The sequence below is a fragment of the Mobula birostris genome, unplaced genomic scaffold (genome assembly GCF_030028105.1).
Source record: "Mobula birostris isolate sMobBir1 unplaced genomic scaffold, sMobBir1.hap1 scaffold_705, whole genome shotgun sequence".
Taxonomy (NCBI): Eukaryota; Metazoa; Chordata; class Chondrichthyes; order Myliobatiformes; family Myliobatidae; genus Mobula; species Mobula birostris.
Window position 1 is genome coordinate 166615 of NW_027278423.1, and position 26691 is coordinate 193305.

At 55.0% G+C, this 26691-nt stretch overlaps 1 protein-coding gene across 1 annotated transcript in view; it reads left to right on the plus strand.

The window, feature by feature from the left end:
* Positions 1 to 26691, plus strand: part of LOC140193682 (large neutral amino acids transporter small subunit 2-like) — a gene marked incomplete at its 3' end in the record, with an annotated part of 42236 nt that overhangs the window by 2788 nt on the left and 12757 nt on the right. The window contains 6 exon segments of the mRNA XM_072250844.1: positions 5716 to 5920; positions 7215 to 7366; positions 18386 to 18430; positions 18433 to 18510; positions 24308 to 24461; positions 25148 to 25271. Of these exon segments, the coding sequence (XP_072106945.1) occupies positions 5716 to 5920; positions 7215 to 7366; positions 18386 to 18430; positions 18433 to 18510; positions 24308 to 24461; positions 25148 to 25271 (758 nt within the window).

The window sequence follows — 26691 nt, forward strand, 5'->3', positions numbered from 1 at the left end:
CCATTGGGATTGTGTGTGGTGGGATTGAATGGGAAGGGGTAGGGTCCCATTGGGATTGTGTGTGGTGGGATTGAATGGGAAGGGGTAGGGTCCCATTGGGATTGTGTGTGGTGGGATTGAATGGGAAGGGGTAGGGTCCCATTGGGATTGTGTGTGGTGGGATTGAATGGGAAGGGGTAGGGTCCCATTGGGAATGTGTGTGGTGGGATTGAATGGGAAGGGGTAGGGTCCCATTGGGAATGTGTGTGGTGGGATTGAATGGGAAGCGGTAGGGTCCCATTGGGATTGTGTGTGGTGGGATTGAATGGGAAGGGGTAGGGTCCCATTGGGAATGTGTGTGGTGGGATTGAATGGGAAGGGGTAGGGTCCCATTGGGATTGTGTGTGGTGGGATTGGAAAGGAAGGGGTGGGGTGCAGTGGGATTGGAAGGGAAGGGGTAGGGTCTGCTGAGATTGTGTGTGGTGGGATTGGAAGGGAAGGAGTGGGATGTGGTGGGATTGAATGAGAAGGGGTAGTGTCTATTGGGATTGTGTGTAGTTGGATTGAATGTGAAGGGGTGGGGTCTGTTGGGATTGTGTGTGGTGGGATTGGAAGGGAAGGGGTGGGGTGCAGTGGGATTGAATGGGAAGGAGTAGGATCTGCTGGGATTGTGTGTGGTGGGATTGGAAGGGAAGGGGTAGTGTCTGTTGGGATTGTGTGTGGTGGGATTGAAAGGGAAGGGGTAGTGTCTGTTGGGATTGTGTGTGGTGGGATGGGAAGGGAAGGGGTGGTGTGCAGTGGGATTGAATGGGAAGGGGTAGGGTCTGCTGGGACTGTGTGTGGAGGAAGTGAATGGAAAGGGGTCCCAGGGCAAGAGGAACACCCTGATTGCCTGTGGCTTGCTGGGTGTAAACTGAGGCCCATCATGATGGCAGACACCTCACTTGGAAGAGTAATAACAGGGGCCACCAGTACGCTTTCAGTCGCGGTGTTCTGCAGGAAAGCAGGGAAGGGCTGGAGATGTGGCAGGATGATGGACAAAGGATGGGGATGGTGTCAAGCCACTGCCTTCAAGCCTGCGCCACAGACCTGCTCTGGTGCTTCACACGCACCGCATTCTGGGGCTCTGCGCCAATAACAATAAGTCAGTGGCCCATGTTGTCTCTCTGAATGAACAAAGCCAACAAGATGCCTTTTATACTCCCTTGAGTGCACAGAAATGTCCCACACCGGATTAAGATCAAACATTAAATGACTGCAGAGTTCAAAAGGTTACAAAATTGGCCAGCGTTGTCAGTTTTGATCATAGAGACCCAGGGAAGGGGAGAAGGAGAAAGAAACAGAGGGAGACAAACAAGATAGAGAAAGAACAACAGAGATGGAAAGAGAAACACAAAGGAAAAGAGAGACAGAGAAAGAAAGAGGTGGCGACAGAGAAACAGACAGCGAAAAGCACACACACGTAGAGGTTCAGAGACAGAAGCGTGAGGGGCTACAGAGGGTGGGTTTCCTGAAGGTACAATGGAATGGTTCGCTGTCCAGGCATGAATTGTTGGGGGGAGGTGGGGGCTGGAGTCAGAGACTCAGATGAAGGATGTGTGTGGTTTCTGCCCATTGAAGACGCAGGGTGGTAGGGTGTGAGGTGTGTTGGGAGGCACAGGATGTGGACACGGAGGTTTGAGCATGGGTGGGGTTTAAAATAAAGGCATAATTGGAACACGTAGCAGCCCCCTTCCCAAAGGCCTGTGTCGGTTGAGTCTGGCATGGATCCTAGCCTTGTTGACCATTTGCTGGGGGATAGGGTCAGCAGTTGAGTCCCCAGCCCCGACGGACAGCCCAAACCTCTGCAAGGCTGGAGACCATGGGGGCGTTAGGACGAATGGAATGCATCACACATCCTTCTCGACCCTCCTGGTAAAAACACTAGAGCAGAGACACGCAGCTCCAGAGACCCCGGTTCAGTCCCAGCCTCTGCCAGTGTGTGCGTGTGTGAAATCTGCACGTTCGTCCTGCGACCCGATGGGTTTTCTCCATTTCCCTCCCCCGTCCCAGAGACGTGCGGATCAGTGAAATAATCAGCTATTGTGAATACCCCCACTCGCCTCCCCAGTGTGGGGAGAATTCCACACGGGCGGATCGGTGTGGTAGGGGGTCAGCATGGAGTCTGTGGGCTGAGGGGGTCTGCTTCCATGCTGGATGCCTAGATGACAGCTCACCACAACGGGCCCTCTTTCTACCTTAAGGACCATGGGAGGTCCCCCATTATCAAGAGACAGAGAGAGGGATAGAGTGGGGGTGGGAAGAGAGAGAGAAGAGATTGATGGGGTGAGAGAGAGCGGAGGTGGAGACGGAGGGAGAAAGAGAGGGAGATGGAGAGACGGGTGATCGGGGGAGAGTGAGAAGAGAGGGGTTAGGAAAGGAGGGAGAGAAGGTTGAAGTAAAGAGAGGGAGGAGGAGAGAAAAAGTAGGGGTGGGGGGAGAGAGTGAGAGAGATGGGGTAAAGTGGAAAGAGAGCGGATAGCAGGATGGAGGAATGAAAGAAAGAGAGAGAGAGGAAGTATCCAGTACTGTGGGGCTTCCACAGAACTGACACCAACCCTCATCCTAAAGATATCCCCCTTCCCATCCCCAATTCCTCTGCTCTCGCACCCGTCTCCAGGAGGGCTGCCGAGGGTGAGGGCCGTCAGATTAACCTGCCTCCCTGCCCTTGTCAGTTTATCTGAAAAGGAGCTCTATGAATCAGTCCCTCTGTTCTCCCTCAGAACGCCACTTCAGATAAGTTTTAATCTCATTATGTCAAGCTCTGAACAGATTACTCAGCACATGACCACATTACCCTCGCAACAACTCCCTGCTCTCGCCTTAGTTCAGCTGTGCCTTCCCCCCTCCCTTGTGCTGACACATCGATGGCCTATCCCCTTCCCCACTCTCTCTTCCACCTCGCCCTTACCCCTTAGCCTGTCTTAGTGCCTCATCCATCTCTCTTCCGTCTTTCTTCAACCTGTCATCCCCTTCTCCCTCTTGCACTCCCTCCCCTCTCACCTCTCCCCTCCTGATCTTTCCTTTCCCCCTTTTTCACCCTATCCTCTCCCCACAGTCCAACCCTCGCCCCAACTCTCCCTCTTGCACACTTCCCCCCTCCTCCCGCTGTATCTCCCTCTCTCTGTCTACTAAACCCTGCCCCCCATATCTCCTTTTCAATTCTCACTTCTCCTATCTCTCTCTCCCTCGCCTTTCCTCCCCCTCTGACTGCTGCTCCTGTTTCCTCACTGCACAGAACCAGACTGGCCCACTTTTACTTCCTGCCTCAGCTTCCCCTTTGAGCCCTATTGCATGTGTAGCTTCGATCCTGCAGGCTCAGCTGTCATCTGGCAATCACCACATCCACGTGAGTGTGTGTTCTTGCCCCACACCGTTCAACCACAACACCCCTGCCCCTGCTCAATCAGCGGGAAGGATGAGGCCCTGCTCTCTATCACAGTCCGTCCCTCAGCAGCGGGTCACTGTTAGGGACAAGTAAACACTGGTTTATTTATGGCAGTCGGTGTCCCACTCAGCTCCCAGCTACATCCACGGGACAAACAACACCGCAGGAGATAATGTGACACTGAAAAATGGCAAACTGCTAGACAACTGAGTGCTTCTGGGCTCTCCCTCCCTCCACAGGTGCTGCCTGGCCCAGTGCTGGTGCTTTCTCTTTTCCTTCTCAGTCTTCCACCATCGTTAGCGATTCGATTTTCACTCAGCCTCAGGTTTATTGAGATGTGCCCGTGTGTGATCAGGCGTAATGAGAAACTCACTCGCGGCAGCATCACAGGCAATCATTAGAAAAGCATTGATTGAATATACAAGGAAAGTGTCCATGGTAGTGCAGAGCGGGCGCGTCGTTGCTGACCTGAGGGAGTGACTAGGGGTGTGCAGGTTGGGTCAGGGACCGAACGGTTTAAGGGAAGCAGCTGTTCCTGAACCAGGTGGTGTGGGACTTCAGGCTTCTGTACCTCCTGCCCGATGGGAGCTGTGAGAAGGTGGCACGGCCCGGGTGGTGAGGATCTCTCACGGAGCGCTCTACAGGAAAGCAGCAGCCTTCATCAGGGACCTCCACCCCCAGGTCGTGCTCTCTTCTCACTGCTGCCATCAGGAAGGAGGTGCAGCAGCCTCAGGACCCACACCACCAGGTTCAGGAACAGTTATTACCCCTCAAGCATCAGGCTCCTGAACCAACATGAACAACTTCACTCACCCCCACTCTGAACTGATTCCACAACCTATGGACTCTCTTTCCAGAACTCTTCATCTCATGTCCTCAGTATCTATTGCTGATTCATTCATTATTGTTATTTTTGTATTTTCAGTTTGTTGTCCTTTGCACGTTAGTTGTTTCCCTGTCTTGTGTGCCACTTTTCATTAATTCTATTGAGTTATTTGCTGTGTTTGCACGGTAGAAAATGAACTTCAGGGTTGCATATGGTGACATAAATGTACTTTGATAATAGATTTACTCTGAACTTTGACAGATGTTGCCTCATGTAGTTACGGGCGATGGTGGGGAGGGATGTGTTTGCAGCTTCTGGCAATGCTGCACATTCAAATTGCTGGAAGAGGAGTTTATTGTCACGTATGCCAGTGTGCAACAAAACTCCTTGTTCTGGTGAAGCTGACAGAGGGAGCAGTGTCACTGGCAATAATAAACAGCAAATAATACGGCGATGAGCACCAAACCAACTGTTCAAAGTCCAGCAGAGCGCTGCAGTGATTGTAGTAATGCAGAGAGAAATGCTGATGTGACACTAAGTGAGAAAGGAGGAACGAGGAGCCCGAGGACGTGGCAGCTGCACCGGGGAACAGGATGGGGAAGAAACGAGGCGAGGCTGGCGTTCCACTCCTGAGGTCTGAGCGGGTGACGGACTGAGGTCAGACCGCAGCAGTCAGGACACTTGACCTCCGGGAGAGAAGGGTTCGGAAGGTTGAGACAGAATTTGACTGGGTTCCCGATCAAAGCGGGTGCCGGCAGGGGGAGGGGGTCGACTGATAGTTTGAGGGCCAGAGTCAAGGTGGATGCAGTTGGAAATGCCCCTTGCAGAATTCACACGTCACTGGGACTAGACGAGCTCTTGCAGAATCCACGTGGGGTAAACATCGTGCTCTGACGAAGGGTTTTGGCTCGAAACGCCAACTGTTTATCCCCCCCTGCTGAGTTCCGCCAGCATTTTGTGTGTGTAATGTCTGCGAGGGTAAACGTTGCCAGGAGAACGGTGAGGGTTGGCGCCCACGGCGGCTGCAGGGAGGGGAAGAGGGATGTGAAGGGGTAACCCTGCTGGGCTGCTGGGAACGTGGGGAGACGTGAGGGGTCAAATCTTCTCCTGGGGAGCCACATGGGAGAAGGGCAATGAAAAGAGGGGTGATTAGGGACCTCGTGATTGGCGGCTGGGGCAATGTAACTGGGGGGGGGGGTGTCTTGGGTCAGAAAACTTAACCAACGTCCTTTCTCTGAAGCAGAGATTGAATGATCCCACAGACTGGAGACTATCTCCACAATCTGCCCCATCACTCTCGTCTCCCTAATCACTCTTCCATCCTCTTTTCACCACCCTTCTCCCTTGCTGCCCCCTGCCGTTCATCCCTCCCTTCCTTCTGATCCCCACCCCTCCTCTCCATCCCCATCACGCACTCTCTCATCCCTCGGTTTTCCCCTCACCACTTACCTCTCTGACCGCCTCCTTCACTCTCTCCCCACAGGGAACATCATTGGCTCAGGGATCTTCGTCTCCCCGAAGGGCGTGATGGAGAACGCTGGTTCAGTCGGCCTGGCCTTGATCGTCTGGATCATCACGGGCTTCATCACCGCCATTGGCGCGCTCTGCTACGCCGAACTGGGAGTCACCATCCCGAAATCAGGCGGTGACTACTCCTACGTCAAGGATATCTTCGGCGGACTAGCAGGGTGAGGTGCTAGCGGTGCCCTCTCACCCCAGGGACAGGGGCCGGTCTGGGCGGGGACACACTCTCTCCTTGAGACCCATGGCAGTGGGGTGCACGGTTTGGGTTGCATCAGGCCCTTGGGGGGGGGGGGCGGATCATGGGGGATCAGACACATCAAGAGTGGGATGATAAGATCAGCCCCAGTTGGAGACGGTGGGTGTGAGAGGGATGAGTGTTGTTTCTTTCTGATCCCATTGGAGGGGGTTTGTGGATTGTATCTAGGACTTCTGGGTGAGGCAGTGGCCAGATGTCTCTCTGTTCTCTCTCCACCGATTTGTCCCCTCTATACCTCTCCCTTCCCCACTCCTTTCCCTGTCCCCTTCCATACTTGCCCTCCAATCCCCTCCCTTCTTCTCTCCCTCCCCTTCTCCCCATTAACCTCCCTTTCCCTCTGTTCTCCTTATTCCTCTCCCCTCTCACTTACCCCTTCTTCCCTCTCCCTCCCATTCTCTCCCCTCCACTCTCCCTCTCCACTCTCCCCATCTACCCCTCTCCCCGTCTTCCTCCCCTCCTTCCTCCCCCTCCTCTATCTTTCCCTTTCCCTCTTCCCCGCTCCCTCTTCCTCTCCCTATGTATTTCTCCTCTCTTCCTGCCCCTCTTCCTCATCAACCTCCCTTTCCCTCTGTTCTCCTCATTCCTCTCTCCTCTCGCTTTCCCCTTCTTCCCCCTTCCTCCCCCTTCCTCCCCTTCTCTCCCCTCTTCTCCCTTCACTTTCCTCCATCACCTAACCATCTCCCTCTCCACCCTCCCCATCTACCCCTCTCCCCGTCTTCCTCCCTTTCCCCCTCCGCCTCTGTCCCTTTCCCTCCCTCTCCCTATCTATTTCTCTCCTCTCCCTCCCTCCCTTTTGCCTTCTATTCTTTCCCTCCCATTCCTTTCTTACTTTTCCCTTTTTCCTTCCCTTCTCTCTGGCTCTCCCACTCCTCCCTTTCCTTCTCTCTTGCTCCATGCCCTCTACCCCTTCCCACCATTTCCCTCTCCACCCCTTCTACTTCTTCCCCCGTCTCCCTCTCTCTCCTTCCTCTCAATCCCCCCTCACCAGTTCTCCTCTCCTTGCCCCTTCCCTCTTCCCCCTCTCCCCAGTGCAATGTTACAGGAGGAGTGCCGTGAGTCAGTTTACCTGCTGCTGTGTGTGGGTTTCAGGCCGGGGATCGGATTATCCAGCGGGTTGAGTGTTACGGGGCAAGACAGCCTCGCCTGCTCCCCCAGTGCTGGTCTGCCTAACTCCCCCCTCCCCACCTCTGCTTTGTGTGCAGCTTCCTGCGACTCTGGATCGCCGTGCTGGTCATCTACCCAACCAACCAGGCCGTCATCGCACTGACCTTCTCAAACTACGTCCTGTACCCGCTCTTCCCCACTTGCCTGGCCCCCGAACTGGGCCTTCGTCTGCTGGCTGCCATTTGCCTCTGTAAGTACATGCCGGTCCCTCGTCAAGCTTGTGTGTTGCTTGGATTTCCACAATCTGCAGATTTTCTCTTGTTTGTGACAAGAAGCATAAGGTTGTGATGGTAGGCGGTCTTAATTTTCCACATATTGACTGGGAATCCCACACTGTAAAAGCACTAGATGGGATAGAGTTCGCTAAGTGTGTTCAGGAAAGTTTCCTTTATCAGTACATAGAAATCCCAATGGGAGACCTTGCGATACTGGATCTGCTAGTAGGGAATGAGACAGGGCAGGCGTCAGAAATGTGTGTGGGGGAACACGTTGCATCCAGTGACCACAAAGCCATTAGCTTCGAGTTGCCAAGTGTGGATTGGGACAGGCTGTTTTCTGGCAAAGGTGTACTTGGTAAGTGGGAAGCCTTCAAAATAGAAATTCTGAAAGCACAAAGCTTGTATGTGCCTGTCACAATAAAAGACAAGGATAACAGGTTTAGGGAACCTTTGGATTTTGAGAGATATTGAGGCCCTGGTTAAGAAAAAAATGGAGATGCATAGCAGGTATAAGCAGGCAGGAGCAAATGAGGTTGTAGATGAGTAAAAGAAATGCAAGACAACACTTAAATCAGGACGCTAAAAGAAGACATGAGGTTGCTGTAGCAGACAGGGTGAAGGAGAATCCGAAGGGCTTCTACAGATATGTTAAGAGCAAAAGTGGGACACAGTTTGTCCTCTGTAAGATCAGAATGATAATCTATGTGTGGAACCAAAAGAGATCAGGGGATCTTCAATGGATTTTTTGCATCTGCATTTACTCGGGAGATGGGCACAGAGTCTACAGAATTGAAGCAAGGTGGCAGCGGGGTCATGGACTCTCTACAGATTACAGAGGAGGAGGTGTTTGTTGTCTTGAGGCAGCTTAGGACAAATCCCCTGTGCCTGACAAGGTGTTCCCGCGGACCCTGAGGAAGGCAAGTGCAGAAATTGCCGGGGCCCTAGCAGAGATATTGAAATCATCCTGAACGACAGGTGAAGTCCCAGAGGACTGGAGATAACTAATGTTGTTTCACTGTGTCAGGAAGGTTCCAAAAATAAACCAGGAAATTATAGGCTAGTCAGTCTGACATCAGTCGTGGGAAAGTATTCCAAGAGACTGGATATATGAATTGTTGGATAGACATGGACTGATTGGGGATAGTCAGCATGGCTTTCTGCATGGTAGATTGTGTCTAACCAATCTTATAGAGTCTTTTGAGGAGGTTACCAAGAAAGTTGATGAAGGGGAGGCTTGTTGTCTACATGGACTTCAGCAAGGCCTTTGACAAGGTCCCGCAAAGGAAAGTTTCAGTCACTCAGCATTCAAGATGAGGTTTTTTTAAACGCAAACAACAGGAATTCTGCAGATGCTGGAAATTCAAGCAGCACACATCAAAGTTGCTGGTGAAGGTCCTGACGAAGGGTCTCGGCCTGAAACGTCGACTGCACCTCTTCCTACAGATGCTGCTTGGCCTGCTGCGTTCACCAGCAACTTTGATGTGTGTTGCTTCAAGATGAGGTAGTGGATTTGATTGGACACTGGCTTTGTGGGAGAGGCCATAAAGTGGTAGTAGATGGTTGCCTCTCTGACTGGAGCCCTGTGACTAGTGGAGTGCCACAGGGATCGGTACTATGTCCGTTGTTGTTTATTGTCTATATCAATGATCTGTGTGATAACTGGATCAGCAAATTTGTGGATAACACCAAGGTTTGGGGTGCAATGGACAGCAAGGGAGATGATCAAAGCTTACCGTGGGATATGGACCAGATGGATAAAAAGCAGATGGAATTTACTGCAGGAGGAATGTTGCACTTCAGTAGGACCAAGCAGGGAAGGTCTTACACAGGGAACAGTAGGGCACTGTGGAGTGCGGTGGAACAAAGGGATCTGGGGATACAGGTCCATAATTCATTGAAACTGGCATCACAGGTAGACAGAGTCGTAAAGAAAGCTTTTTGGCACATTGGCCTTCATAAATCAATGTACTGAGTTCAGGAGATGGGAATGTTATGTACAAATGTTTGTAGGAATTGTATAAGAGGTTCGTGATACCTAATTTGGAGTATTGTGGCAGTCTGGGTCACCTACGTACAGGAAGGATGTAAATAAGATTGAAAGTGTACAGAGAAAATTTACAAGGATGTTGCCAGGACTGGGGGACCTAAGTTATAAGGAAAGATTGAATAGTTTAGGACCTTACTCCATAGAATGTTAAAGATTGAGAGGCATACGGTGTATTGGCCTTCATCAATCGTGGAATTGAATTTAAGAGCCGAGAAGTAATGTTGCAGCTATATAGGACCCTGTCAGACCCCACTTGGAGTACTGTGCTCAGTTCTGGTCACCACACTACAGGAAGGATGTGGAAACCATAGAAAGGATGCAGAGGAGATTCACAAGGATGTTGCCTGGATTGGGGAGCATGCTTTATGAGAATAGGTTGAGTGAATTCAGCCCTTTCCCCTTGGAGCGACGGATGAGAGGTGACTTGATAAAGGTGTATAAGATGATGAGAGGCATTGATCATGTGGATAGTCAGAGGGTTTTTCCAGGGCTGAAATGGTTGCCACAAGAGGACACAGGTTTAAGGTGCTGGGGAGTAGGTACAGAGGAGATATCAGGGATAAGTTTTTTACTCAAAATAGTAAGTGTGTGGAATGGGCTGCTGGCAATGGTGGTGGAGGCAGATACGATAGGGTCTTTTAAGAGACTTTTGGATAGGTACATGGAGCTTAGAAAAGTAGAGGGCTATGGGTAAACCTAGTTATTTCTAAGGTAGAGACATGTTCGGCAGAGCTTTGTGGGCCGAAGGGCCTGTATTATGCTGTAGGTTTTCCATGTTTCCATTGAGAGGAGATTTGATAGATGTATACAAAATAATGAAGGGTATGGATAGGTTTTTCCCATTAAGGTTGGGTGAGACTACAACTAGAGGTCGTGGTTTAAGGGTGAAAGGTGAAATTTTTAGGGGAACATGAAGGGAAACTTCTTCACTCGGAGAGTGGTGAGAGTGTGGAACAAGCTGCCTGTGTCTGTGTTGTAGTTTTCTGTGACTTTAGGACTCTATCAAGACTTCAGAATCCCAAACAAGTTTATTATCATTGACAGGTTGTGAAATTTGTTTTCTGGTAGCAGTACAGTGCAAAGAGACAAATTGTTACTATAATTTACAATAAGAAATATAAAAAGAAAGTAAATAAATAACACAAAAATGGAGCAAAATAACAAGGTAGTGGTGATGGGTCCATGGACCGTACAGAAATCTGAAGAGGAGAAGAGACACACAGAATGTTGGAGGCTCTCAGCAGATCAGGCAGCATCTATGGAGAGGAATAAACAGTCGACGTTTCGGGCCGAGACCCTTCTTCAGGACAGAATGGAAGGGGGAAGGAATAATAAGAAGGTGGAGGGAGGGGACGGTGTACCGGTTAGAAGCCAGATGGGTGGGGAAGAGGGGGGAATAAAGTGAGAAGCTGAGAGGTGATAGATTGAAAAGGTAAGTGACTGAAGAAGGAATCTGATAGGAGAGGAGTCCTGACGAAGGGCCTCAGCCCAAGACGTCGACTGCTTATTCCGTTCCACAGATGCTGCCTGACCTGCTGAGTTCCTCCGGCGTTCTTGCGTGTGTTACGCTGGATTTCCGGCATCTGCAGAATCTCTTGTGTTTTGTGAGGTGGAGAAGGATTTGAGTGTGGATGTTCAGTTGCAGTACCTCCTCCCTAATGCGAGCAATGAGAGAGCGTGGCCCTGACCCAGATGCTGAGAGTCTTTAGTGATGGGTGCTGCCTTTTGTAGATGTCCCTGATGATGGGGAGCGTTGTGCTGGTGGTGGAGCTCGCTGAGTCTGTAACCCTCTGCAGCCTTTTCCCGATCCAGGCCGTAAAGCGCCCAGTCAGAATGCTCCCCATCGTACATCTGTAGAAATTTGCCAGTCTTTGATGACATACCAAATCTCATCCAACCCTGAATGAAATATAACCACAAGGTGGTGTTCATTTTGAGAGGTGCTGGAGGATCTCAGCATGTGTTCCAGTTCAGAGACCCTTCATCCTGACTTCCTCCAGCGCTTTTTGTGTGTTGCTCAAGATCTCCAGCATCTGCAGAGTCTCTTGTGTCCAAGAGTTCATCTTTCAGTCCATGAGAGGTCTGTTCAAGAGTCTGATAACAGTGGGACAGATCCCATCCTCTGCTCTGCTGGTGCATCTGCTCAAGCTTCAGTATTTTCTGGGGAGGAGAGGAGGGTGGGATGTGGCCTTCGCTGCTTTCCCAGGGCAGTGGGAAGTACAGGGGAGACTAGTATCTGTGATGTGCTGAACCGTGTCCGCAACCCTCTGCAGTTTCATCACAGTCAGTGGCATTAGCAGAATGTCGTCTTTCAGTTACAGAGAAGGTGCATTGCATGCAGGGTCCCAAGAGCTACATGGGGGTAGATTGGGAGAGCTTTTGTGTTTGAGAGTGGGGTAGAAGCTGTGCTTGAGACGGGGTGGTATGTGCTTTGAGGCTTTTGTATCTTCTACTCGATGGGAGGAGGGGGGAGAGGAGAGAATGACCTGGGTGGGAGTGTTCTGGGTTATCTTGCTGCCTGACCATGTGTAGCCGGCGGAAACAGAGGGGATGTTCACTTTATTCAGCAGGTTAATGACCTCAGCGTATCGCCGTAGCGGCTGGTGGAAGGGGTTTGGGTGTCAGAAGCTGGGTCACTCATCACAGGATCTCCAGCCTGTGGTGGGTCTGGGGGGACAGGAGTAGAGAGAGGGGCTCAGTGTGGTCACTGTTCCCTGTGGTCAGCGCGTCCTCCGGAAAACGGAGGTTCTCTGGTGCCTGAGGGGTCAGCACGAGGCTGAGGTTGGTGGATCTCCAGCCTGTGGTGGGTCTGGGGGGACAGGAGTAGAGAGAGGGGCTCAGTGTGGTCACTGTTCCCTGTGGTCAGCGCGTCCTCCGGAAAACGGAGGGGTAGTTGCTCGGGTCAGCACGAGGCTGAGGTTGGTGGATATCAGGATGCTTGGGAATGGAATCATGGGGTTTGAGCAGGTGGCGCACACACACACACACACACACACACACACAGAGTCTCCATGCCCCCCCCCCCCGGCAGTGATCTCTTGAGACCAGAGTCACCTCCCACTGACCCCCTGACCCTCACTCTCTACGCTGAGGTGCTAATCTCCTTGCTCACAGCCCAGCCCCAGTCACTGGCCCCTCAAATCTCTGCCGGTCACCTCTTCCTCTGCCATAATTCCCTCTCATTGCCATCTTCTGGTTCATTTGCTCTCAGTCACTCTTTTTATATCTCTTCTCTCCATTCTGACACTCACTCGCTCCCTATGTCTCCATCTCTCTCTCTGTCTCTGTTCCTTTCTTACACACCTTCTCCCCATTTTCTGTGAGTAAGCTTTATCTGTCTCCCCTTTTCCAGTCCTCACCGCACTCTCTCTCTCCCTGTATGCCTCTGCCTTTAACTCATTTTGTGCTTGTCACTGTCCTTGCCTGTCTCTATCTGCCTGTCTGTCTCACTCATGCTCTCTATATATACCGCCGTCTACCACTCTCTCTCAGTTACCTCTCTCTGCCTCTGTCTGTCCACCCCTCTCTTGTCAGTTTCCTTCCATCATCTTCTTCATCTTTCATTCTTCTCTCTCTCCGTCCCCCTTCCCCCTCACCCCCACCTTCCCTTTCCTCTGTTTTGCATTCCTGCCCCTCTCTCCAACCTGGATAGGACAAGCCCCTCACCCCAGGAGCCTCTCCCGCCTGGTGATCTGTCTCCACATTTCTTCGGCAAGAGGAGCAAGGCTGTGGCCTGTGGATGGAGTGTGGTCTCCCCAGCGCCCTGTACCATCCCGACAAAACAACCTTCTTTCTCACCTCGCGCCAGTTTGCAGTAAAGGCCAGAGTGCGGAGATTGAGCTGTTCACTACACCTGAATCATGCATGGGAGGAAGAGCCCTCTGACACATCTCTCCAGGATCTGTGCCCTGCCACAATCCTGGCCCCTTCAGACACACTCTCTCTCTCTCTCTCTCACACACCTGTCTGCTTGTCCTCTCCTCTTCTGTTCTCTGCTCTCTCTCTCTCTCCCCATCTCTCTGCCCTGCCCTTTCTCTCTATCTCACTCCAACTTCTCTTTCTCCCTTTCTCCCATACTCTCCCTGATCTCTCTTTTCCTCTTTCCCTGTTCCCCTTCTCTCTCACTATCCCTTTATCTCCCTCTTCACATTCCCTCCTCTTTCCAGCCCCTCTCTCCCTCCTCCTCCTTCAAAACCACCCTCTTTGCCACCTACAGGGGTGCTTTTCACTGCCGATTAACATTAAGGAGTGCTGGAGATGGTGAGGGGCATTCATTAGGCTTCTGCAAGTCAGTGGTGGGAGAATCGATCTTCCATCTCCTCATGCCTTTTGGCCCTAAAGGTCTCTGCCCGCTCACAAGATCCCATTACGCCCCCCCATTTACCTGTAACTCCTCCCCACATCCCCATCAACAACCCCCAGCTCGTCCACGTAGCCCACACAGTGGGGCAATTGACACCCAGCCGCAAATGGCTTTGGGATGTGGGAGGGAACAGGAAACCCAAAGGGTTACGAGGAGAACGTGCCGTCAAACCCCACCCATGTACAGGTTCACACAGACAGACAGACACAAACCCCACCCACATACAGGTTCACACAGACACAAACCCCACCATCAGCCCTACCCCCACACATACACACAAACCCCACCCTCAGCCCTACCCCCAGCCCACATTCACACAGACGCAAACCCCACGCCACAACCCTCCCCCACACACCTACACCCACCCCACATACTCATTCACACACACACAAATCCACCCATACACCTCAACCCCCACACCCCCACACACAAACCACAGAGTCTCTACCCCGTGTGCTGCGAATGGGATCAGAGAGGGCTGAGTGAGAAAGGAACTTGTTAGTTGCATTTTGAAAAGACAACTGGGGTCACCATCTATTTAATGGGCAGAACAGCCTCTCGTGGTGTTGCTTGAGAAACAGGGTGGCATCGAGGTGCCAGTGGGCCCCTTCTCCTTTTCCCCCAGTACCTGACTTCCTCCCACCCTCACCATCCGCTCCAGCCATGTGGAGCCCCACCCTGTCCGTGCTACCTAAACCCTTCCCCCCCCGTGTGATGGTGAGACATCGCCATTGGGTCCAGTCCAGGCCATATCGAGTGACACTCGCAAACAAGCTCTTCCAGAAGTAGCTGGCAACGGCCCGTCCTATCTGTGACTCCCCCCCACCCCCACCCGGCCTTCCCCGGGGACAACTCACAAACACCGAACTCACCGTCCCCACCCCTGAGCGGCCCCAGGTTGCCTCAGGAGATGGGCAGCTCAGCTTCTTGGCACCTTCCTCGACTCCCCCACCAACACCTGAGGGGGGAGCAAAGTACTGCCGTCTTCAAGTTACACACCCTCAGTACTCTGTTTACCTGATCTGCTTGTCTCCCTCTCTCACTTTTCTGTGTCTCTCCCATTGTCCACGTCTCTCTCTCTCTCTCTCTCGCATCACTTGTCAGTGTGCCCCCTTCTCTCTTTTACCTATCCCACTCTTTCTGTGAGCGTATCTCACGCTCTTCCTCTCCCTCTCTCCATCCTCCCTGCTCGCTCTCCCTCTCTTTCACATTCACTCTCTCTTCTCACCTCTTCACTGCCTCTGGCTCTGTTGTCCCCTCTCTGCTGGTCTCCATCTCTGTTACCAACTCTGCGCGCCTACCCACGTGCCCTCCCTCCCTCACTCAAACACCATTGCCCACCTCATCCTCCCCACTTCACTCTCCCTGCCCCACCGCATCCCTCCACCCCTCTCCCCTTCCCTCTCTCCCTTTGCCAGACCCCCTCCTCCCCTTTACCCTTCTCCCCCCAGCTCCTCTCCCTCCCTCTCTCTTTCTCTCCCCCCCTCACCCTTGCTCTGTGCCTCTGCAGTCCTCTGCAGTCTCCCTGGGCTTGGGGCCAGAGCTCTGCTTCAGACAAATAAACATGTTTGGTTCTATTACAACTTGTTGTTCCTGAAAGACCTGCACCTCCTCCAACCCCCGGCCCAGACTTCTGTCCCCATTCCACTTTGCCCTCTCACTCTCCCTTAATTCCCCTCTCACTCTCCCTCAAATTCTCCTCACAAACCCCTCACACTCCTCTCAAATGCCCCTCTCACTCTCCCTCACTTTCCACTCACACTCTCCCCACCTGTTCCCACATTTTCTCCCTCCGTCCGTCTCTCGGAAAGTTGTTGGCATTGCTGATTTGTTTACTGGGATTCGACAGCTGGTGAGGGTTTAGATGTGATCTAGTGCTCTAAGGGGGGAGGGTGGCCAAGGGGTCAGCAGACATGTGGGAGAGGTCAATGAGGGGTCAGGGGCCAAAGCAGAAGGGATGGAAGTCAGCAGGTAGGTTGAGGGGTCATTAGGTGAACTCTGTGGCATGGGAGCAGTTGGGAATGGAGGGTAAGAGCTTGGCAGTGGGGCAGGTCGGAGGTCACTTGTCAGGAGCTTAGCAGTGGGGCAGGTACGAGGCATTGGTCAGAGGCGTGCTGGCAGGTGAATGGAGGTCACAGATCAGCAGAGTGAGGACCATAGAGGGAGGTAGGCCCTACACCTGGCACCAGTCCCCACTCCAACTTCACACTCGCCCCTCCGGTGACCAGATTCCAAAAAGCCCGTTCACCGCTTTCACTACTGTCATTTGTAGTAAGCCTCGGTTTTCCATTTGTATGTTCTCTCACATTTCTCCATTGGCTGTTTGCAATGTATCTCAGTTCACTCTGATTCTGCAGTGTACCTCACTGCCCCTTCCAGCGGCTATTTGCCGTGTACCTCACTGCCCCTTCCAGCGGCTATTTGCCGTGTACCCCACTGCCCCTTCCAGTGGCCATTTGCAGTGTACCCCACTGGCCTTTCCAGTGGCCATTTGCAGAGTACCTCAGTGCCCCTGCAGCGGCCATTTGCAGTGTACCCCACTGCCCCCTCCAGTGGCCATTTGCAGTGTACCCCACTGCCCCTTCCAGTGGCCATTTGCAGTGTACCCCACTGGCCCTTCCAGTGGCCATTTGCAGTGTACCCCACTGGCCTTTCCAGTGGCCATTTGCAGAGTACCTCAGTGCCCCTGCAGCGGCCATTTGCAGTGTACCCCACTGCCCCTTCCAGTGGCCATTTGCAGTGTACCCCACTGCCCCTTCCAGTGGCCATTTGCAGAGTACCTCAGTGCCCCTGCAGCGGCCATTTGCAGTGTACCCCACTGCCCCTTCCAGTGGCCATTTGCAGTGTACCCCACTGCCCCTTCCAGTGGCCATTTGCAGTGTACCCCACTGGCCCTTCCAGTGGCCATTTGCAGTGTACCCCACTGGCCTTTCCAGTGGCCATTTGCAGAGTACCTCAGTGCCGCTGTTGGAAGCCAACTGCAGGGAGTGTTGGGGACCCGTGTGCAAATACTGACCCAGGTGCCCGGGTCAATGACTGCATCAAGTGTGCAGCATTGAACTAAAATCAATGATACTCTGCAAGCTGAGAAACAAATCCAAATGTTATTTCTGTTTACATTCAGGTAATTGGGATGTTTAGTGATCATATTGTCCACAATTATTAGGAATCTGTGATGTCTCATCATCATCCAGTCCTCGTGGGTGAAACCACGGGCGGAGGGATGTAACTCCAGGTTTTATCAGGCCGAGCCACTCCCACTCCCCACCTCAGGACTGTGTGACGGGACTGTGTGGAGGGAGTCTGACCCTGTCCCTGGGAGTGTGTGACGGGACTGTGTGGAGGGAGTCTCACCCTGTGTCTAACCCTGTCCCTGGGAGTGTGTGAGGGGACGGTGCCTCACCCTGTTTGACCCTGTCCCTGGGAGTGTGTGACGGGACTGTGTGGAGGGAGTCTCACCCTGTGTCTAACCCTGTCCCTGGGAGTGTGTGACGGGATGGTGTGGAGGGAGCCTCACCCTGTGTCTGACCCTGTCCCTGGGAGTGTGTGATGGGATGGTGTGGAGGGAGCCTCACCCTGTGTCTGACCCTGTCCCTGGGAGTGTGTGACGGGACGGTGTGGAGGGAGCCTCACCCTGTGTCTGACCCTGTCCCTGGGAGTGTGTGACGGGACTGTGTGGAGGGAGTCTCACCGTGTCCCTGGGGATGTGTGAGGGGACGGTGTGGAGGGAGTCTCACCCTGTGTCTAACCCTGTCCCTGGGAGTGTGTGAGGGGACGGTGCCTCACCCTGTTTGACCCTGTCCCTGGGAGTGTGTGACGGGACGGTGTGGGGGGAGCCTCACCCTGTGTCTGACCCTGTCCCTGGGAGTGTGTGAGGGGACGGTGCCTCACTCTGTTTGACCCTGTCCCTGGGAGTGTGTGACGGGACGGTGTGGGGGGAGCCTCACCCTGTGTCTGACCCTGTCCCTGGGGGTGTGTGAGGGGACGGTGTGGAGGGAGTCTCACCCGGTGTCTGACCCTGTCCCTGGGAGTGTGTGACGGGACGGTGCCTCACCCTGTGTCTGACCCTGTCCCTGGGGGTGTGTGAGGGGACGGTGTGGAGGGAGTCTCACCCAGTGTCTGACCCTGTCCCTGGGAGTGTGTGACGGAACGGTGTGGAGGGAGCCTCACCCTGTGTCTGACCCTGTCCCCGGGGGTGTGTGAGGGTACAGTGTGGAGGGAGTCTCACCCTGTGTCTGACCCTGTCCCTGGGGGTGTGTAAGGGGACGGTGCCTCACCCTGTTTGACCCTGTCCCTGGGCGTGTGTGAGGGGACGGTGTGGGGGGAGTCTCACCCTGTGTCTGACCCTGTCCCTGGGGGTGTGTGAGGGGACGGTGCCTCACCCTGTTTGACCCTGTCCCTGGGAGTGTGTGACGGGACGGTGTGGAGGGAGTCTCACCCTGTGTCTGAACCTGTCCCTGGGGGTGTGTGATGGGACAGTGCGGAGGGAGCCTCACCCTGTGTCTGACCCTGTCCCTGGGAGTGTGTGATGGGACAGTGCGGAGGGAGCCTCACCCTATCTGACCCTGTCTCTCTCTGCAGTGCTGCTGACGTGGGTGAACTGTTTCAGTGTTCGGTGGGCTACTCGGGTCAGGACATCTTCACAGCTGGCAAGTTACTGGCCCTCGCACTCATCATCATCATGGGCTTCGTGCAGGTGTGCCGAGGTGCGTACTCAACCTGGTCACAACTCCCTCACAGTCGCCATCCTCAAGCCCGGTCCAGAACGACCAGAGAGACTGCCCAGTGTCACATGACTGATCTCCTCCACAGTTCCTGACACTTCCTCCACCCTGTGACCTCTGGCACTGCCCTTTGACCCCACTTACTGAACTTATCCCACACCCCACGGACACTCTCCCCCCGTCACTGACTCTCCCCACACTCAGTGAATCCTCTCCCCCACCCCACGGACACTCCCCGTCACTGACTATCCCCACACTCAGTGAATCCTCTCCCACACCCCACAGACACTCTCCCCGTCACTGACTCTCCCCACACTCAGTGAATCCCCTCCCACACCCCACGGACACTCTCCCCCCCCCCCCCAATCACTGACTCTCCCCACACTCAGTGAATCCCCTCCCACACCCCACTGACACTCTCCCCATCACTGACTCTCCCCACACTCAGTGAATCCTCTCCCCCACCCCATGGACACTCTCCCCCCGTCACTGACTCTCCCCACACTCAGTGAATCCCCTCCCACACCCCACGGACACTCTCCCCGTCACTGACTCTCCCCACACTCAGTGAATCCCCTCCCACACCCCACGGACGCTCTCCCCCCCGTCACTGACTCTCCCCACACTCAGTGAATCCCCTCCCACACCCTACGGACACTCTCCCCGTCACTGACTCTCCCCACACTCAGTGAATCCCCTCCCACACCCCACGGACGCTCTCCCCCCGTCACTGACTCTCCCCACACTCAGTGAATCCCCTCCCACCACCCCACGGACACTCTCCCCGTCACTGACTCTCCCCACACTCAGTGAATCCCCTCCCACACCCCACGGACGCTCTCCCCCCGTCACTGACTCTCCCCACACTCAGTGAATCCCCTCCCACACCCCACGGACACTCTCCCCCCCCCCCCATCACTGACTCTCCCCACACTCAGTGAATCCCCTCCCACACCCCACGGACACTCTCCCCCCGTCACTGACTCTCCCCACACTCAGTGAATCCCCTCCCACACCCCACGGACACTCTCCCCGTCACTGACTATCCCCACACTCAGTGAATCCTCTCCCACACCCCACAGACACTCTCCCCGTCACTGACTCTCCCCACACTCAGTGAATCCCCTCCCACACCCCACGGACACTCTCCCCCCCCCCCCCCAATCACTGACTCTCCCCACACTCAGTGAATCCCCTCCCACACCCCCACTGACACTCTCCCCATCACTGACTCTCCCCACACTCAGTGAATCCTCTCCCCCACCCCATGGACACTCTCCCCCCGTCACTGACTCTCCCCACACTCAGTGAATCCCCTCCCACACCCCACGGACACTCTCCCCGTCACTGACTCTCCCCACACTCAGTGAATCCCCTCCCACACCCCACGGACGCTCTCCCCCCGTCACTGACTCTCCCCACACTCAGTGAATCCCCTCCCACACCCCACGGACACTCTCCCCCCCCCCCCCATCACTGACTCTCCCCACACTCAGTGAATCCCCTCCCCACACCCCACGGACACTCTCCCCATCACTGACTCTCCCCACACTCAGTGAATCCCCTCCCACACCCCACGGACACTCTCCCCGTCACTGACCTCTCCCCACACTCAGTGAATCCCCTCCCACACCCCACGGACACTCTCCCCATCACTGACTCTCCCCACATTCAGAGAATCCTCTCCCACACCCCACGGACACTCTCCCCGTCACTGACTCTCCCCACACTCAGTGAATCCCCTCCCACACCCCACGGACACTCTCCCCGTCACAGACTCTCCCCACGCTCAGTGAATCCTCTCCCACACCCCACGGACACTCTCCCCATCACTGACTCTCCCCACGCTCAGTGAATCCTCTCCCCCACCCCACGGACACTCCCCGTCACTGACTATCCCCACACTCAGTGAATCCTCTCCCACACCCCACAGACACTCTCCCCGTCACTGACTCTCCCCACACTCAGTGAATCCCTCCCACACCCCACGGACACTCTCCCCCCCCCATCACTGACTCTCCCCACACTCAGTGAATCCCCTCCCACACCCCACGGACACTCTCCCCATCACTGACTCTCCCCACACTCAGTGAATCTTCTCCCCCACCCCATGGACACTCTCCCCCCGTCACTGACTCTCCCCACACTCAGTGAATCCCCTCCCACACCCCACGGACACTCTCCCCGTCACTGACTCTCCCCACACTCAGTGAATCCCTCCCACACCCCACGGACGCTCTCCCCCCGTCACTGACTCTCCCACACTCAGTGAATCCCCTCCCACACCCCACGGACACTCTCCCCGTCACTGACTCTCCCCACACTCAGTGAATCCCCTCCCACACCCCACGGACGCTCTCCCCCCGTCACTGACTCTCCCCACACTCAGTGAATCCCCTCCCACACCCCACGGACACTCTCCCCCCCCCCCCATCACTGACTCTCCCCACACTCAGTGAATCCCCTCCCACACCCCACGGACACTCTCCCCCCGTCACTGACTCTCCCCACACTCAGTGAATCCCCTCCCACACCCCACGGACACTCTCCCCGTCACTGACTATCCCCACACTCAGTGAATCCTCTCCCACACCCCACAGACACTCTCCCCGTCACTGACTCTCCCCACACTCAGTGAATCCCCTCCACACCCACGGACACTCTCCCCCCCCCCCCAATCACTGACTCTCCCCACACTCAGTGAATCCCCTCCCACACCCCACTGACACTCTCCCCATCACTGACTCTCCCCACACTCAGTGAATCCTCTCCCCCACCCCATGGACACTCTCCCCCCGTCACTGACTCTCCCCACACTCAGTGAATCCCCTCCCACACCCCACGGACACTCTCCCCGTCACTGACTCTCCCCACACTCAGTGAATCCCCTCCCACACCCCACGGACGCTCTCCCCCCGTCACTGACTCTCCCCACACTCAGTGAATCCCCTCCCACACCCCACGGACACTCTCCCCCCCCCCCCCCATCACTGACTCTCCCCACACTCAGTGAATCCCCTCCCACACCCCACGGACACTCTCCCCATCACTGACTCTCCCACACTCAGTGAATCCCCTCCCACACCCCACGGACACTCTCCCCGTCACTGACTCTCCCCACACTCAGTGAATCCCCTCCCACACCCCCGGACACTCTCCCCATCACTGACTCTCCCCCACATTCAGAGAATCCTCTCCCACACCCCACGGACACTCTCCCCGTCACTGACTCTCCCCACACTCAGTGAATCCCCTCCCACACCCCACGGACACTCTCCCCGTCACAGACTCTCCCCACGCTCAGTGAATCCTCTCCCACACCCCACGGACACTCTCCCCATCACTGACTCTCCCCACGCTCAGTGAATCCTCTCCCCCACCCCACGGACACTCCCCGTCACTGACTATCCCCACACTCAGTGAATCCTCTCCCACACCCCACAGACACTCTCCCCGTCACTGACTCTCCCCACACTCAGTGAATCCCCTCCCACACCCCACGGACACTCTCCCCCCCCCATCACTGACTCTCCCCACACTCAGTGAATCCCCTCCCACACCCCACGGACACTCTCCCCATCACTGACTCTCCCCACACTCAGTGAATCTTCTCCCCCACCCCATGGACACTCTCCCCCCGTCACTGACTCTCCCCACACTCAGTGAATCCCCTCCCACACCCCACGGACACTCTCCCCGTCACTGACTCTCCCCACACTCAGTGAATCCCCTCCCACACCTCACGGACACTCTCCCCCCGTCACTGACTCTCCCCACACTCAGTGAATCCCCTCCCACACCCCACGGACACTCCCCGTCACTGACTCTCCCCACACTCAGTGAATCCCCTCCCACACCCCACGGACACTCTCCCCCCCCCCCATCACTGACTCTCCCCACACTCAGTGAATCCCCTCCCACACCCCACGGACACTCTCCCCATCATTGACTCTCCCCACACTCAGTGAATCCCCTCCCACACCCCACGGACACTCTCCCCATCACTGACTCTCCCCACATTCAGAGAATCCTCTCCCACACCCCACGGACACTCTCCCCGTTACTGACTCTCCCCACACTCAGTGAATCCCCTCCCACACCCCACGGACACTCTCCCCATCACTGACTCTCCCCACATTCAGAGAATCCTCTCCCACACCCCACGGACACTCTCCCCGTTACTGACTCTCCCCACACTCAGTGAATCCCCTCCCACACCCCATGGACACTCTCCCCGTCACAGACTCTCCCCACGCTCAGTGAATCCTCTCCCACACCCCACGGACACTCTCCCCGTCACTGACTCTCCCCACACTCAGTGAATCCCCTCCCACACCCCACAGACACTCTCCCCCCCCCCCATCACTGACTCTCCCCACACTCAGTGAATCCCCTCCCACACCCCACGGACACTCTCCCCGTCACAGACTCTCCCCACGCTCAGTGAATCCTCTCCCACACCCCACGGACACTCTCCCCGTCACTGACTCTCCCCACACTCAGTGAATCCCCTCCCACACCCCACGGACACTCTCCCCCCCCCCCCATCACTGACTCTCCCCACACTCAGTGAATCCCCTCCCACACCCCACGGACACTCTCCCCCCCCCCCATCACTGACTCTCCCCACACTCAGTGAATCCCCTCCCACACCCCACGGACGCTCTCCCCGTCACTGACTCTCCCCACACTCAGTGAATCCTCTCCCACACCCCACGGACACTCTCCCCGTCACTGACTCTCCCCACACTCAGTGAATCCCCTCCCACACCCCACGGACACTCTCCCCGTCACTGACTCTCCCCACACTCAGTGAATCCCCTCCCACACCCCACGGACACTCTCCCCCCCCCCCCCCCAATCACTGACTCTCCCCACACTCAGTGAATCCCCTCCCACACCCCACGGACACTCCCCGTCACTGACTCTCCCCACATTCAGAGAATCCTCTCCCACACCCCACGGACACTCTCCCCATCACTGACTCTCCCCACACTCAGTGAATCCCCTCCCACACCCCACGGACACTCCCCGTCACTGACTCTCCCCACATTCAGAGAATCCTCTCCCACACCCCACAGACACTCTCCCCATCACTGACTCTCCCCACATTCAGAGAATCCTCTCCCACACCCCACGGACACTCTCCCCGTCACTGACTCTCCCCACATTCAGAGAATCCTCTCCCACACCCCACGGACACTCTCCCCGTCACAGACTCTCCCCACGCTCAGTGAATCCCCTCCCACACCCCACGGACACTCTCCCCCCCCCCCATCACTGACTCTCCCCACACTCAGTGAATCCCCTCCCACACCCCACGGACACTCTCCCCGTCACTGACTCTCCCCACATTCAGAGAATCCTCTCCCACACCCCACAGACACTCTCCCCATCACTGACTCTCCCCACATTCAGAGAATCCTCTCCCACACCCCACGGACACTCTCCCCGTCACTGACTCTCCCCACACTCAGTGAAACCCCTCCCACACCCCACGGACACTCCCCGTCACTGACTCTCCCCACATTCAGAGAATCCTCTCCCACACCCCACGGACACTCTCCCCGTCACCGCCTCTTAATACACAGCTTTTCACATCCCAGTGTATCTCTCCTGCACCTATCTGTTGGATTTAACCTCAGGAAATGAGTCCAAGGCAGCTGCTGTCCTGCAGTCAGACAGAGACTGAACCTGGCTCAGTGTAAGCTTCTATAATCTGGAACTCTCGTGTCCTTTGACCTTTCCCCCTCCTCTGATGTCCTGTGCATGCTTACAGGTCACTATTATTGGCTGGAGCCCAAGAATGCCTTCCAGATGTGGCAGAAGCCCGAGATCGGTTTGGTGGCCCTGTCGTTCCTGCAGGGTTCATTTGCTTACGGAGGCTGGAACTTCCTGAACTATGTGACGGAGGAGCTGGTCGACCCGTACAAGTAAGCAGAGGCCCCAGTCCGGCAACAGAGGACCCAGACGGACTGTGTGTGTGTGTGTTCTGCACTGTCCCAGTGATGGGCTCTGTGTTGTGTACCAGGTGATGTGAGTGTGTGTGTGTGTGTTTGAGAATGAGTGAATGTGTCTGTGTGTGCGAATTAGTGTGTGTGTTCTCACTCACTCTCACTTTCTCCATCTCTTTCTCTCTCACACTCATTCTCTCTCTCCATCTCTCACTCACTCTCTCTTTCTCCATCTCCCACTCTCTCTGTGCTTGTTTCTATTTTCTCTATATTTCTATTCTTCCATCTCATCAATCTAACTCTTTAAAATCTTTTATTGTTCCTCTCATCTCCCTTCCCTCCTCCCCATCTCTCTCCTCTATCTCTCCCCTCCCTACTCCCTTCCCTGAATCCCCCTCTCTCCTGTTGCTTTCCCCTCCCCTGCCTCTCCTCTCACCTTCTCCTCCTCTCTCCCCTCCCTCTCCATTTCCTCTCCACTCTCTCCTCCGTGTCTCCCCCTTCCCCATAACTTCAGCCCCTGCCCTCCTCTTCCCCGCCCCCTTCTCTCCCCTCTCTCCCTTCCACCTTCACTCCCTGTGCCCATTTTCCTCCCCTCTCTCTGCGCCCTCGCACCCCTCCCTCTGCTCTCCCTGAAGTGATGGTGTCACCCTCTCCCTCCCCTACAGGAACCTGCCGCGAGCGATCTTTATCTCCGTCCCACTGGTGACCTTCGTCTACGTGTTTGCCAACATCGCCTACGTGACAGCCATGTCACCGATGGAACTGCTAGCCAGCAACGCGGTGGCCGTGGTAAGCTCATCTCTGACCTCACTCTGACCCCACTTACACCCTCACCCTGAGCTCTTCGACCTCTGACCATGGCCCCATTGGCTCCCTGACCCCCAACCAGAACCCTACATCCGTCATGGTTCAATCCCAATACTGACTCCATCCCCACCATGTCCCCAACTCTGACCCTGAGCCCAACCACTACCATGACCCCAACTCTGACCCTGAGCCCAAACACTACCATGTCCCCAATTCTGACCCCGAGCCCAAACACTACCATGACCCCAACTCTGACCCTGAGCCCAAACACTACCATGACCCCAGTTCTGACCCTGTGCCCAAACACTACCCTAAACCCAATTCTGACCCTGAGCCCAAACACTACCATGTCCCCAATTCTGACCCCGAGCCCAAACACTACCATGACCCCAACTCTGACCCTGAGCCCAAACACTACCCTAAACCCAATTCTGACCCTGAGCCCAAACACTACCATGACCCCAACTCTGACCCTGAGCCCAAACACTACCATAAACCCAATTCTGACCCTGAGCCCAAACACTACCATGACCCCAACTCTGACCCTGAGCCCAAACACTACCATGTCCCCAATTCTGACCCTGAGCCCAAACACTACCATGACCCCAACTCTGACCCTGAGCCCAAACACTACCATGTCCCCAATTCTGACCCTGAGCCCAAACACTACCATGACCCCAACTCCGACCGTGACCCTGACCCTATGCCAACCTCTCTCTGACCCAAAGAGTAGGGTTTAATCGCCTTTACAGGAACATCGATGATTGGGAGTGGAATCTCCAAGGGTGTCAGGTAATAGGGTCTGATCCACTGGAAGGTGAGGGATGTGGGCTGGTGAGAAATGGTGAAAGATGTGAGGAGCAGAATATTGAGTTTGTCTCGATAGAGATTCGGGGTAGTAAAGGGAATAAAATCACTGAGCAAGTTGTCCACAGGCCACTGAGGAATAACATTACTGCAGTAAACCAAGCAGTGTCTGACACGTGTAAGAATGGAACAGCACGTCATGGGGGACTGTAATCTGCACGTTGATTTAGCAAATCAAGTAGGTCGAGGCAGTCTTAAGGAGGACTTCATACAATACTCGTGAGATACCTTTCTAGAACAGCACGTCACTGAACCTGCAAGGGAAAACGCTTTCCCTGAACTGGTCCTATTGAATGAGACAGATAGAATTAACGGTATAATAATCAGGGATCTTTGTGGATGATTGAATTTCTCATCCAAATGGAGGGTGCAACAGTTCGATGTAAAACAGGAGCCCTGGCTGAGACTGCAATGCGATGAGGGAACAGTAGGCCAGGAACAGATAATACGGGGGCACAGGGGAGGAACAGTGGAAGGTATTCAAAGGCTTTTCACACTGCTCAACAAAAGCATATTCCAGGTAAAAGCAAGGAGT